Source organism: Perognathus longimembris, chromosome 6 (assembly GCF_023159225.1).
Source record: "Perognathus longimembris pacificus isolate PPM17 chromosome 6, ASM2315922v1, whole genome shotgun sequence".
In the NCBI taxonomy this organism is placed as follows: Eukaryota; Metazoa; Chordata; class Mammalia; order Rodentia; family Heteromyidae; genus Perognathus; species Perognathus longimembris.
This window is the reverse complement of record NC_063166.1, coordinates 59,321,695-59,336,653: the sequence shown is the minus strand read 5'-3', so window position 1 is coordinate 59,336,653 and position 14,959 is coordinate 59,321,695. Positions and strand designations below refer to the sequence as shown.

Here is a 14,959-nt window from a genome sequence, read left to right as displayed (position 1 = left end):
AAATACCTCCATAGTATTAAAAGCCAATTCAAACCGATTCAGGGATGTAGCTTGGTCACAGGGCACTTCCATAGCAAGCTTAAGGCCCTGAGTTTAATCACCAGTACCACAAAAGAAAAGTTAAAACCAAATCACCCAGCTGGGCACCTGTAATCCTAGATACTCAGAAAGTTCAGGTCTGAGGATAACAGTTCTAAGACAGCCTGGGCAGTCCAGTCCAGGAGACTCTTATCTCCAATGAACTAGCAAAAAACTGAAAGTGGAGCTATGGCTCAAGTGGAAGAGCACCAGCCTCCAATGAAAAAACTAAGATAGCACCCAGGCCCTGAGTTCAAACCCCAGTATACACACAACACAACCCGCTGTCCCACCCCAATATTTCATCTTTCCTGAGGTGTGCATCCCACCTCCCAGGACTCTTCCCGGATGGTGTACCTTTGTCGCAGAGTTGCCCCCCCCAGTTGGTCTCACAGAGGCACTGCCAGGGCTCATTGCAGGTGCCGTGGACGCATCCTGGGTGGGGAATGCACTTATCACAGTACAGCCCTTGCCATCCATACTGGCACCTGTAGACAGACAACACAGCACAGCCTGCTTAGCCTTCTGAACATGAAGGGGGATCTGCAGGGCTAAAACACTACAGGCCAGTCTGTTTCTGTTTTATTCTGGCTGGGAGATAGGATGGCAGACTTTCAAGGCTTGCCAGGGGCTCCCTGTAAACATTTCACAGATGGGCTGAGATCCCCTCCCAGCTGATTCCTGACAATAGAAGGGCTGCCTGGGGAGGAGCCATCATGGGGTGCCCTCCACAAAAAATCACTCTCTTCTCCAGCTCCCACAAATGAGCTGAAGGTGGAGGCCTGGAATAAATCAATCCTAGGACTTAGTCAGGACAGACCATAGAAGGAAAGGACCCCTGCTGAGAATAGATGTGCAAATTCTCCACCAATATGGGACTTGCAGCTCTGCTGGGCTTTGTCTCAACAGCAAGTCATAACTCCGGTGCATAGAAACTCAAGGAAACACCAAATCAGACAGGAAAATCCCTCATGATGCTACTTTATAAAACCAAAAGGAGCTGGGCCCTGGTGGCTCACACTTGTAATCCTAGTAATTCAAGAGGCTAAGATTTGAAAATTGTGGCTCACAGCTAACCCAAGCCAGAAAGTCCTTGATAGCCATCTCCAATTAACCAGCATTTTAAAAATGCTAGAAGTGGGAATTGGGGCTCAACAGTGTCTCCCTTGTGTTAAAAAAAAAAAAAAAAAAAAGCCAAGCAAGAGCACAAGGCCCTGAGTTCAAGCCCTAGTACAAGCCCAAAAACAAAACAACAAAAAGAACAACAACAAAAAAAAACCACACACACACACAGAAAGGAGGCAGGCACTCCTCTTTCTGCAAAGAGTAGGTAGGATCTCTAAACTCCTGCAGGGAAAGCAGGGGAGGTGGCAACACTTGAAACCAATTCCACAGATAATTTATGACCCATTACAGTGGCTGTCCATGCTAATTTAGTCATTTCTCACTTTGCAGAGAGAGAGGGAAGAGAGAGGGAAGAGAGAGGGGAGAGAGAGGAGAGAGAGAGAAGAGAGACAGAGGTCAACTTAGTTTATCTAGTTTTAGGGGAGTTGAGTTTCCTTTATACGCTCCTTGTTCATCAGACTCTTTTGAAACCAAATGGTGTCTTTGATCACCAAACAAAAACACAAACATAAACCTTCACCTGGGGTGGGAGAGAGAGGGCAGGGTCTCAAACCATTCTCCCCTCAGGTTTCAAGCTCTCTGAAACTTTAACCACCTTCTCAAAATCAAGCTTTTAACAAAAAGGGATGGGAGAAGGCAGGGGACACCAGCCTGCCGGTAGAATGAAAAGTGAGGCCAATGTGGGTCATCCAAAATCATTCCACAGTAGGACCTGGGAAAAAGTTATAGTCAGAGCTAGCCACCCAGTAAGCGGCTCAGCTGTAACTCTGAAAAACAACGCCCCCCCCCAACTCCCCAAAAATAAGGGCTTTTGGTTCCAGAGAGCTAGAGGCGAAGCAAGCAAATCCTTGTCATGGGAAAATTATAGGGATCTAGCAAATAGCTAATCACCCACGGCTGCAAATCAACTTAACCCCTGAGAATACCGACTAACCACTTCCTAACTTCTTAAAAACAAGCTGTCCACACCCAAACACAAGAGAACCACTAGAATGTGGGGTTTTAAATTAATCAGACAGGATTCTGTTTTTTTGGAAAATAGACCCGGAGCCTAAATGACAAGTGACTATTTAAGAACCCATCTGGTAGGAATAATTCTTTGTACAAAAAGCAGACACTCCAGTCAATGGGAGGCATGGAGGACTGGAAGCCACTGTCAATCTGATTATTTTTAGCCCAGGAGATACTATGAGAACTGATAGGGACACAGCCCTGGTCCTGGTGTCTCTTCCTTTTCAAAACCCTTCCAAATTAAGGATGACTACACCTCTTCAATTTGCCTAATAAAAGCAGGGGAAAACAGCTGAGGGCCCAACCTAACCTCTTAATTAATAAGAGTTCAATCCCCAAGCATAAAAAAGCAACCACAAGAGGCCATGGATGACTTCAAAAGAAAACAAATAAAAATACTGACCCTAAAAGAGGCATCCACCAAGTTATCCCAGTTTAATAATATATGATTAAGATTTCTCATGAGAAATTCAAGTGACTTTCCTCATAGGATGATTCATAATTAATTTTGGTATCACTGGCAGGCTTTGCAGAAAGAGGCAACCTGAGTCTACTTGAGAACAAAACTAGGAAAGTTTTGCATGTGCAGGAGGGGGAAAAAAAACACAAACCAACAACACCCTGTGTAATACATAATCCAAAAGACAACTTACAGGTACTTGCCATGCAACTATTTCTGGAGCAGGACCCAACCTGAACTTCCTTAGCTGGAAGGTTCTGTTTTGATTTTCTTTTTTAAAGCAAGGAGAAGGAACTGGGCTGGGAGACTATGCAAATGATGTGTGGGAAAGTGGCAATTTAAGTAAATAAGAGCACCAGTGCGTGTCTGGGCAGGGAGTAGGAGGTGAGACTTCGAAAGAGAAAGGGCTCAATTCTGGAAACAAAGCCTGTTGTTCTGGCTGGGAGGGCCCTCCCCTGAGCAGCAGTGTGTTTATTCTGATGACAGTAGCACAAATCTCCATCAGCCGGGCTGATACTCATCGGAGCAGGGAACAGGCTCTGAGTCCCTAATAGCACCACAGTTCCGACTTTCTCCAGAACACCTTTAATTAAGGAGAGTTACAGTAGGTGGATTCCTGCTCTGCAGCTGATAGTACAGTAACGCTGTTAAACATTACAGCGCACTGCCACCCAGGGGGTTGGTAGGTGAATTCCCATGGTCTTCTAGAAAATCCACTTTCAGAATTATTATGAAACTGCAACCTCTCTATACACCACCTTTGTAATAAATATACATTTTTAAAAAGCTAAACCCAATACAAAACAGAAAACACACACACATACACACACACAAATGGGGATGAAACAATTTCAGGGTAATCTGTTCTTATTTCCAGCAGCCCTGAATCTCATTTCAGCCTCAAGTTCAGTGTTTCCAACCACACACAAAGCAGGTAGAATCAGCAAGGTAAAGCCTCTCAGGGAATCTCTTTAAAGCACCAGCCTTCAGATTCACTCACAGGTGAAGTCACATGGCCAACTTTCACAAGCAGGTTCCTGGACCAAACCAAAGGCTGGGGATGGAGTGGGGAGGAGCCAAGGAGCCTGCACAGTGCCCTGTTTAGTTCTGGGAAATGGCACTGAACACTGCAGTCTAGGTGCAATGATTCTCCAAGGATGTTCCCAGCAGCTGCACTGTCATTACTGGGGAAACTGGACCCAACGCCGATGGAATCAGGCTCAGCATGTGAATAAGAGCTCCAGTTGACCACAATTGTTGGAGGTGTGCTAGTTTAGACTGATTCCTAAACTGAGCTTTGGGGACAAAGGTGACAGGCCTCAAGGATCCACTTAGTGTCACATTAAATCTGCTCATTTGACAGGATGGGAGAGTAAAGTGTGAGACACGGCGGAAATGCCACAGTATTTCCTGAAATGAGCCTTTCCCAAAGTGGCATAATATACATTTCAAGAAGTCTCCAAAAACCTTCATGAGGAAGCAGTCCAGATAGGTCTCCCTTTGGCTTCTGCATTGTTCCTGGACCATAAAAGAACTGACTTCAAAGGCCGCCAGCAAAAGTCTACATTCATCAGGCTCAACTGAGCAGATTCCAGCACAGCCATTAACCTCTCAGCACAGGCCCAGCCTCCTGCCTGCAAAGGGCCAGGAGATTGTACTAATCCCATTCTAAAGAATGCTGGACTTTCGCCTACTGATGGGAAAAGTGGGGGAGGGCAGAGAGAGGAAAAGCCAAAGCCAGGGGGGAGGAAGAGGAGGAGACTTAAGGAAACAAAGCCATGTCCCTCCATCTAGTCCATTAGCACTTTGGGGGAAGATTACAAAAATGTGTTATCCATTTACAGGACAGTTAATACATGAAGTCACTGGTGAGGCCCATACTAACAATTCCTTTTTTGTTTTTCAAGAGAAAACTCACTGTGTGCATTCCACCAGACAGCTGGTATAATTTAATAAGTTTCGGATGGGCCTAAAATTTTTTTTAAAGCTTTCTTGTTGTCCAAAGAAAAAGCAGCAGTATATTCACAAAAAAAGCCAAGCATTACAGAAAAAAACAAAAGTTAAGAAAAACACAATTTAGTGACCAATTTAGTCATTTACCTGCAGTCACCGGGGACTTTGCAAGACCCATGCTTGGGACTACAGCCTTGTCGGCAAATAGCTGTAAAAGAAAAACAAAACAGAAGGGTGTGTCAGCATGCTGCCTGGGTCCCTAGCCACCATCAGTCATGAGAATGGCCTGGTCCATTAAGCCTACAAAATCCATGATTTTAAGAGATCCCATATCAAGGCCATTGTAAGAAGAAGATGGGAGGGGCCCAAATAACAAATCCAGCTTTAAACTTCAAGGTCATGCTAACAGAGCCCCAAAACATGATACTGTTTGGGGACATAATGCAGACAAATGATGGGGGAAGGGAATCCTTCATGCAATCTGTACAATAGCTATCCAGCTCCTTGAGCCCCTGCCCAGTCAATTCCCACCCTGCCACGCCTACCCTCATCCCATTCACTGTCCTATCAGGGTATCTTCAGCTGAGCTCCATCCTCCTTGAACCTCCCCACTAGCTCCCCCTACCCCCACCAGCAAAATGCCTAGTTTCAACAATCCCATGGGGCTAACAGAGCCAACCAGGCTGGCTTCCTTTGGCCAGCTAATCCTGCAGCCCGATCTGGTTGTACTTCTGTATTCTCACAAAGAAATCTTATACTTCCTTCATTAAAAAGAAATGGAACTAACATGTAAAAACACTACCATCAGAGTTTAAATGCTGATTTTTAAAACATGACAGACAGGGTCAGTTCCTGCCTTCCTCTAGATTCTGGATATGCCACCCATTCAAAATGTCTCATCACCAGTGAGTGAAGACAGCAGTACTTCACATGAAACCTCAAATTCCCAACAGTGCCCCACTCAAAGTTCAAAAATTCCTTCTTTTCAAGTTTCTCATGCAAGAATTTAACTATCATGTAAGATAAGCAGAGTGCATTATTCTTCATGAGAGGATAACAAATGGCTCACTAGAATTCCCATCAAATTGCTAGGCACATTAGATAATCACTGAGCTCTAGTATAAGGGGCTGGGACAGGAGGCAGTGAAGAATTCTGAAGGCTTACACTCCCCTTTGAGTGGGCTCAGTCTTTCCCTCCACATCAGAGTGCCCCTCGCCCCAAGATGCCTGGTGTAAGTTTGCAGCAAGGCCACCTGAGCTCAGGACTCAGACAGCAGCTGGGTTAACATGGTCCTTCCCCGCTGGTATTTGGTTCCTTAGACACAAAGGCTGAGAAGGGTGTTGAGTACAGGGTTAAAGGGAGTAAGGGAGGCAGATGGGGCTGGGGAAGAAACTGAGCAAGGATGTGGTCTCAGCTGCAGTCTGGTTTCAGCCCCATCCCAGGGGGATGCTCAGGAGTGTGAATCTTGTGCCACCGCATTAAGGCAAAGGGGGCTGGCCTTTGTGCCCCTTCTGTCAGTCACTCAATAACTGTGAGCTGCAGGAATAGGACATGGAGTGGCTCCTGCGTGGCCAAGGACAATTCCCTGGAGAAGGAGCAGCTGTGAGCTGTTAGCAGCCAACACTCCCAGCAGCTGGGGGATGGGGACACCAGCTGGTAAAGGCAATCTGGAAGGGGCCACCGCCTGCCTCCTCTACACACTGCATCTTCACGTTCCAGTCCTAGATAACAGACCAAAAAAAAAAAAGCCTCACCCTGCCTAAGATAGCAACCTGCTGCCTGACTGCTGGAGCGAGGGGGAATGCACACTCAAAGCAACAAGCAGCCAGGACTGGCCACCTTGCCCAGCACAAATGTGCACACACACACACATACACACCTTTGTTACACTCGGGCCCCATCCAGCCCTCCATACAAGTTTTGTTGCCATTCTGGTCACAGGCGTAGTGTCCAAAGAAGTCATCTCTGGGCCGACAGAACTTATTACAGCCGAAGCCATAGTAGTAGTCATCGCAGGTCACGCGGATCTGATACTCAAAGTGCGCAACTCCTGTGTTCTGCTTCAGTGTCTGCCACTGCCGGCTGGGGTTTATCATGCCTGAATGAGATGCCTTTTCAATAATGCTATCAGGCTCTAGAGGAAAGAAAAAGAAAATAGATGAATTGCCATCAACATTCACAGCAGGGGGGAGGGAGGAATGAGGGAGGAGGTAACAAACAGTACAAGAAATGTACCCAAGGCCTAACATATGAAACTGTAACCTCTCTGTACATCACTTTGACAATAGAAAAAAAAAAGTATACCAACCAGAAAAAAAAAGTAAATCAGACCCAAAGAAAAGTAGGTCACATGACTTTCCTCATTTGTAAGAACTAGAATATGCCTATGATATTCTAACAGGGGATTTCAATAACCCAATTGCTTTGTGCATAGGATCATATATAATGAAATGTATCGACATGAACTCCAATATTTGGAAATAAAAGAATATTATGTCCTGTGTGTAAAAAAACAAAAACAACAACAACAACAAAAAAACATTCACAGCAGACCCTCACTGCCCTGACCATTTTGGCTATTGCTTTTTTTTTTTTCCAAAGAAAAACATAGGGCACATGAAAACGCAGACACTTACACAGGAAGCTGATCACTTCTCCCAGAGACCCACCATCATGACCACCTACAGAATCTCCTTAGGGGGCTCACAGCATCGCTTATTGTCTGGAAACACCTTTGAATAAATGTAGCTAGCCCTGACATGTGGGGCATCCAGGTTTGACCTTTGGCTGTTAAAGCCACAGGTAAGCATGTTAAACCAATCCATCCACATATATGGTGCCAATCTCAATATCCTGAGTCCATCCATTTCTTTGCATTTATTTATTTTGCAGTGAGGTCAAGGGGAGAGGGTTAAACAAATCAAGAGAGGGAGGGTGGGAGAAGGCAGCCATCATATCCTATGTCGCAATGGAACTAGAAAAACAGAGGATGGAGAGGGTTGTGGGAGATATGGAGAAATGATGAAAGGGTGACATCAAGATGCATTTTACTCATGAACCGATAGGTTAAATTTGAAAACCCCTTTGTACGATAAAGGTATATATATTTTTAAACACCCTAAAAATGGAGGTACTGAATCAGAATCGGCACACACAATCCACCTACAGCCCATGGATAGACCCAAACCATCCACCAACAAAACCCTATCAACTGTCCCTTCCAGCACCAAACATCCAATTTTTTTAAAAAAATTTTCCTGATTAAATCAAGAGGCATCTCTTATTCTAATTGGTGCTTAATTAGAGTGATGGTGTGCACACTTCCAGGTGTTAAAATGATGGTGTTTACTCCTGTGACCTATAACCTGTGTCTCTCCTTTGACAACTTTTCCATTACATGGTTGACCACACCAATTTTACAGAAAGTTGCCGCCACCACCACCACCACCCCTCACCATAGAATGTTGCTCTTGAAGAAACTTTCATATTCCAGGGAAAGTGAAGTCTTTTGTTTTCTGGTTTTGGAGTTATGTCTCACTTGTCCATCTTCAAAACTCTCTACTGAAAACAAAGGAGGGTCTAGTACCCTATAGGGTTGGGTTACTATTTTTTTTTAAAGAACTGTTAACCATGTTGCTCTTTAAGCTGGTGTTTCAAAAGCAATACCACAAACTTGATTTCATCGTTTTCCTCTGTCCAGAAGGCAGGTGAGAGTCTGATTCTTCAACTCTTAGTTTAGATTAGGAGAGGGAGGTGGTGGTCTTGTCTCTTTCAAGACCTCCTCCATAAAGAGTGCTTACTCAAGAGAATAGAGCCTAGAGTTCAAGCGCCTTGCAGGAGGAAGAGGTGGTCATGGCCCTGAGATCACTCGAGATCTAGAATGCCAGAAGAGACAGGTATAAAAATAGCTCCAAACGGCAAGGTGCCAGAAGTTCAGGGGAGGGATGGGAATAGGCCATAAGGCACCAAGTCAGCAACCCAGCCTAGTTTTGTGTTTGTTTTCTTAAACCTGCCAGCACTAACTCTTCATCGCCTTGTCAAATTGAAGGCCCCCTTAGAGACATAGCTTAGGACCTACTTGCAATGTCTTTGTGATTCTAACACACCCACACGACTGTTTGTATAGGCCTTGGGCCTGTGCTCCTTGACAAAGCTATGCACGCCTGTAGGTGACCAAAGAAGAAAACTCCTGGGTGGCTTCATTCACATACTCTACTTTCAACTCAGCACCAGCATTTACCCTCTGGGGCTCTCCAACTCTCCTGCGGACAGAACAAGCCTTAAACAAGCCTGCATACCTGCAGGCTTACACTCCAGCACACATCGAAGCACTTGTAGGTAACCCTTTGCTTTTACGGTTTTCTTTTCTTTTTTCTTTCTGGCAAATAAACAGACCAAAGAATGACAAATATGTCCCTCGAATAACTGCATGTTTGCTCTGCTGGTTCAGTTAGGAAGTGGAGTGGACTATCGCATGGTCACGAAATCTTAATAAAGGAATCATTTAAACACATTAGCCATGGCTCAAAGGCATCCAGCTTCTTGGTATCGACAACAAACAATTCAGGCCAGCGTGCAGAGCAATCCTAAGAGGCAAAGTGATCAGAGAAACTTAGTTTGAGGTGATTCCTGCCTACTGCCAGAAAATGCTCTGCAGGTGTGATCGCTTTAGAATCTTCCTCCCTAAAGCTCACGGGGCTGCACATACAGCCTCAGATCTGTACCTGCCTCAGCAGCTGATTCTTATGACATGCCCTCTGGTGTCTGGCTTGTAGACAGCGAGTTTGCTGCTCACTTCTCCACTGCCATTCGATTCATGCTCCCCTTAAGCTTGGGACACAAAGCTCACTTGGGATAGTGCTGGCCTTGTTATTAGAAAAAGATTATTACCACCTTCCTTCAGTCTTCAAGCACCTAGAGATGTCATAAGGCACCTATGGTGGCCTTACACAAGGGACCAGCTTGAATAGAATCCCAGGACCACCCCCATCTGGGAAGGCTAAGCTAGAAGGAAAAACCTTGCCTCTATATAAGCTTATGCATCCATCAAGCATAAACAGCACCCAGAAGCACCTGAGCTTCATTTGGGGCCAGACTCTTCTCACAAGGGTTGATTGCAAAGCCGCTGTAGGAAGAAATTCTGTCCCCAAATTCAGGGACCTGTCTTAAAGGTATACTCCAAACCAGGATGTTTGTAACCTACTTGTATACCAAGAGGAAGCTAACTCCGTTTGGCCTCAACAATGCATTCTATTTGGAGGAACAGAGACTAAAGAGAACAAGGTGTCACACTTCCCTGGCCGAGCAAACAATGCATGCAAAGGTCCCAAGGCAGGAGAAATATGATGAGGATGGAAATGGATGGGAATGACTGTGACACAGATATAATGGGTGACAACATGGTATGTAAGACAAAGAAGGCTGGGCTAAATGCAAAGCCTTACAAGCCACATAAATATCTGATTCAAGAACAAAAAGTGACTGGTTTTAGCAGTAAAGGTGACCTGTCAAATGTTATGCTTCTGGAAGACCAGGAAGGCAAAGGAATGAATAAAGCTTGAGAGGTAGAGCCAGTGACAGTATGAGAGGACCAGCTGGTGGCTGCAGGGAGAGTTCAGGCATGCACAGACAGAGATGTGGTCCAGGGATATAATGGGAGGCTGCTTGCTTCCAGCAAGGAGTCCAAGATTTTCAGAGCTTGGCACAGATGTAGACGCTAATATGGATGATGACACGAGGTGCCCAGATATGGGTGCTCACCATCCAGGAAGGGCCTCAGAAGGAAGATTCCGCTTCCATAGGTAAGATCCTGTGCTTTTTTTTTTTTTTTTTGTAACTTTGCTGAATTTCACATGCTTTGCAAGAATCACTAAGAAGTTCAACAGTAAAGTGGATCAGCTCTTCCCACCAAACTCCAGGTTCATCAAGTGAGTTTCAGTCCCCTGCAATGGCAGCCAGTGACTGTGTACCTCTCCCAACAGGTCTGAAAGCACTGTCCCCACCCCATCCCACCTCCAGCAAGAGAAAAGGCTCATCACTCAGGAGTTTCTTTTTGCTCTTCAGTCAGATCTTTAGGTGACCTGCAAACACCCAAATGGGGCTGCTACAGATGGGCAGTTAAGTCCCCAGGAGCACAGCTCCCTGAGCTTCGGGAAGAGCAGACTCAGAAGAAACTCTTTAGTGCTGGGGCACAGGTTCACTCACACATCGTTTATGTCCCTTGGTCAGCTCTTATCACAGGCCAGAATCCGCCTCAAGAATATTCCACTGTCAGCTGATTTAACAGCTAGAAAAAATTTAACAGCATGCATGTACCTGATAATTGGGAAAGCCCATTTCTCCCCTTGCTCCCATCTCCCAGATACTAGCATTGTCAACAGGTCACAGTGACATAATGTTCACATAGTCTGCAATACTTGTAGAAGGGCAAAACAAACAGGTATCCATGACCCTGACTGGCACAAAATCTTGTGCTACATCCCACACAAAACACCTTCCACAGTGGGACCAAAGCTCCCTTTTTTTCCCCGTATGCTCTCTGAAGGAATTTGCCAACTCAAAAGAATGCCCCAAATTGAGGAGCCTGTGGCACATTAAGGCTCAGCAAGGGCTCTATGTCCCTGCCTACACAAACCAGCCACGCTGAAAGCTGCCTACCAAGTGTATGTCCAGACTTTAGTGAGCCTGTGCCAAAAAAAAAAACAAACCCACAAAAAAACCCACATTATTAGGAATGAAAACACTTGAAAAGATGAGACAGAGAAGCATATGCAAACTCATAAAGCATTCCAAGAAGAGAAATGGGGGGAAAGATGAGACATGAGATCCACTCTTCCTGATGCACAAACCAAGAGACTTCTGTGTGAATCAAGTTTTCCCATGACAACAACCCAGACTGGGCTGGCAAAAAAAAAGGCAATTGACCCTTTGTGGGAAAACATGTTGTGATCAAAGAAGACCACTACACATGGCAGACCACCGCCATTCCCATGCACACCTGGATGGCCTCTCCCATCCAGACCTACCCCCTTCAGAGGCCTGAAAAGCAACCTGTCCTTAAAACAGAGCCATCTTTCAGAAAGAGAACAAGGCAGGTCACGGCTGTGGGGCTCTGAAATTCTGCTTCAATGGAAGGTCTGTGGTGTGCAGTGTGGGAAACTCAGATGGTTTTGAAGCTCACCTGCCCACCAAGTGAAATTCAAGGTCTCTCTTTAGAGCCCAGTGGCACCTTTATGGCTTTATCTTTCTGATGAGAGATTAAATGCTCACTTAAAGTTTAAATGGACTTTTAAAAAGTCACTACTTTGATCCTTTAGCAGTCTACATGGTTTTAACGTTGTAAAACCATTAAGATCTCTATCCAGAGATAATCTAGGTCCCTTATTCGGGGACTGAGTTAACTATGAGTCTGTTCGGGCTACTTAATATTCCGAGCTAAAAGTTCTTGGGGGAAGTTCAGGAGCAACCTCTACAGACAGGTTCATTCCCTGTGGGGGTGGAACAGATGGCACAGGGGAGGGGGGAGTGGAAGTTTTCCTAAGCATTGAAACAGGTCCAGCTCTTAAAGCTCTTCTAGACACCCACTTCCAACGCACATTTACAGTAGAGTCTACCGACATGATACTTACGAACAGTGTCATTACTGGAATCCCACGCCTCCACAAGCAAAGTGTAGGACCTCTGAAAGACAGATAAGCAAACTTTAGTGATTCAGAAAGAGAGGTCAGTTGTCTAATGTCGGATTCTCTTGGCTGCCCTGCATGCTCCCTCCCCCTCGGCCCCCCATCAAACCAAACTATACAATCTAAATGAAAACCCTATTAGCCAACACACTGAGGTGTTGGGTGTCTAAATCAGATCATCTCCTCTCTCTTCAGTATTCACCCCAGGCTGACAAATGACTCCTTTTACCTGGCAGGGGCCCACTAGGTCACCATTTGCAGGCAAAAAAAAAAAAAAAATGATGCTACCACCCTATAATGGGGAATAACTCTGGAAAGTTTTCACCTCAATGGCAGTGCATGAGAAAAAAAACCCAAACAAAGAATTGATTCTAACCTACCCAGGTATTTGTACCAAGGGGGTATTGCTAAGGTTACACTTTGGGCCCTGGTAGGGCGGTCCCCAGGGAGGCCCCCTTTTCCTTTTCAGAACCTTTTTGAAAGCCCTGTCTGTGTGAGACCATCCCAGCTCCCACAAGTATCAGGTAACTCTAGGAAGCAGGAGGGGGTAGGTGCAAAGAGGCTGTAAGACAAAGAAGGCGTCCTGACTGGGGGGGGGGGGGGGACACACAAAGATCACTGCACACCCATGGGTATTTATTGATGAACTGATCTGTCAATAAGATCTAACATTCCAGGAATAATCAGAGGCCAATAACTAAAGAAATTCCCTGGATTCTGGCAATATGCCAGCTATTATACCACTTTCTTCAGTCTCCCAGGCTCATCTCAGAATTGCACACCAGTTCCGCACCCTGATCTATCAGCAATTCCTGCTTTCACTCTGATATTCATTTGCCATGTGCAATGAGAGGGGACTCTCTCAGACACCAGGGTTTCAATGAAATATACCCACAGCAGGTAGAACAAACAAACAAACATGAATGTATTTCCACAGCCCAGCATGGCACTGTCAGAAACTCACGTAGTAGAAATTATAGCATGGACTGATTAAAATAACACTGTGGTCCTAGAAGCCCATTATCGGCAGAGAAAGAAGGAAGCAGTAAGGTAAAAGACAGAAAAAAACTGGAAAAAAACCTTTTCATTCATAAATCAAGGCAAGCTCACTGTTCTCAGTGACACAGCAGGTCGTCTCTCACTATAAAAATATCTTGTGATAGGCCCAGGGTTGGAATTCAGCCGAAATATGTTTCATACTCAAAGCAGAGCAGGATTCCATTTCGTTCACTGATAACTGTGGGAAAATGCTCACAAAAAGCAAGCAAAACCGGGCAAGCCAGGGCACCTACCCAGCCCTCTCCTGTTAGTGGTCACAGGTCCAAATACATTGTTGTTGTCGTTAATATTTTATTAGTGAAAGTTACACCTTATTTACAGCCTCTTTAAGTTTCCTAGGACTTCCTACAAATTACAGGACTCGTCCTAAGGAGGAACAAGAAATTATATTTCTCTCCTGATAGGAGGGGGGGAGCCAAATCGAAACGAGGCCAGATGTGTGGCTGATTCTGTATAATTAAGCCCTTCATTTGCTGGTCACGTTGAGGCCCACATCCTCCACTTCAACAATATTGCTGTAATTAATCCTCTGATTAAATGCATTGATACCGAGAGTTTTGACAGACTTGCACAAGCGTTAAACACATAATACCCACAAACACTCTTGCAAGGGAAGGTGCCCCAGGACTGAGCTGCCATGGCTGTATGAACTCTGCTTAATACTCAAAGTGGAAGGCATCCTTAGGTCTTGTGCAAGAACCTGGAAGACCAAGCAGTCTGTCAGGCTCATCCTCGAACAACACAGAAGTTGCTGACCAATCCACACTTCAGCTTAAGAATTCAGAATCCCACCCACAGTTCTAGGGGCTTACAGTCATGATTTTCCACCAGTGCCTTCCTTCTACTTCTGAGAGGTATGGGGAGAGAGAGGGAGTTTGTAGTCACAGCAAGGAAGCCTGGACTATGCGCCTCCCCTGTTTCAGAGATGAGAGTTCCAGGTCTCCTGGGGCTTGGGTGTCCAGCCTTCAGAGAAAAGGATTCCCTTCAAGGCTCCTATTAAGAGGCATTCTTACCTCCCACTCCATCCCCACACTATAGATCAACAATCAAGATAATTTAGCAATGATTGTTAATTGCTAGGGAACTTTAATTTTTCCCAGGCCCACGCCTGACCTCTGCACATCCCTGAATATATACCCAGACTCTTGAGATTCCAGACCAGGTGCACCCCATGCCATCAAAGCCAGTGCCAAACCACATCAGCAATCCACGAAGATCCAGTCACACCCAACTGGCTGCTTCACACCTGATCCTGAAGCAGAAGTTGAGCCCTATTATCCACTCCCCCCCCCTCCAGTCCTAGGAAGACTTAAAAAGGCAAGTATGTTCAATATTAAATTCATGTCAACAAACAAGAAAAAAAGCACACATAAAACAAATACCTGGGCTTTACTTGCTTTCAAACCATAAAAACTAAGACTTTTAGAAAGAGTCACTGGATTTCATCTTTTTCTCAGGTCTTCCCAGAACAATAGTCCTGGGCAATGCAGAAGGGATGGGTGGGTAGTTAATAGATTCTCAGTCGGGATTTGCAGAGTGAGTCATTTCTGCCCCTGCCCAGCTCCAAGCCCAAGGACATCTGGCAACAGA

General features: G+C 45.3%; 1 protein-coding gene across 2 annotated transcripts in view; it reads right to left on the bottom strand.

The window, feature by feature from the left end:
• The window catches only part of Jag1 (jagged canonical Notch ligand 1), a 38,723-nt gene that overhangs the window by 16,546 nt on the left and 7,218 nt on the right, over positions 1-14,959 (bottom strand). Inside the window, exons 3-6 of one of the 2 annotated variants that reach the window (XM_048348796.1) lie at positions 12,257-12,308; positions 6,508-6,762; positions 4,775-4,835; positions 436-566 (exon numbers count right to left, since the gene is read on the bottom strand). In XM_048348796.1, coding sequence (XP_048204753.1) covers positions 436-566; positions 4,775-4,835; positions 6,508-6,762; positions 12,257-12,308 — 499 coding nt within the window. Of the gene's footprint in view, positions 1-435; positions 567-4,774; positions 4,836-6,507; positions 6,794-7,165; positions 7,527-12,256; positions 12,309-14,959 lie in introns of those variants that run through there. The other variant, XM_048348797.1, reaches the window with a different exon arrangement.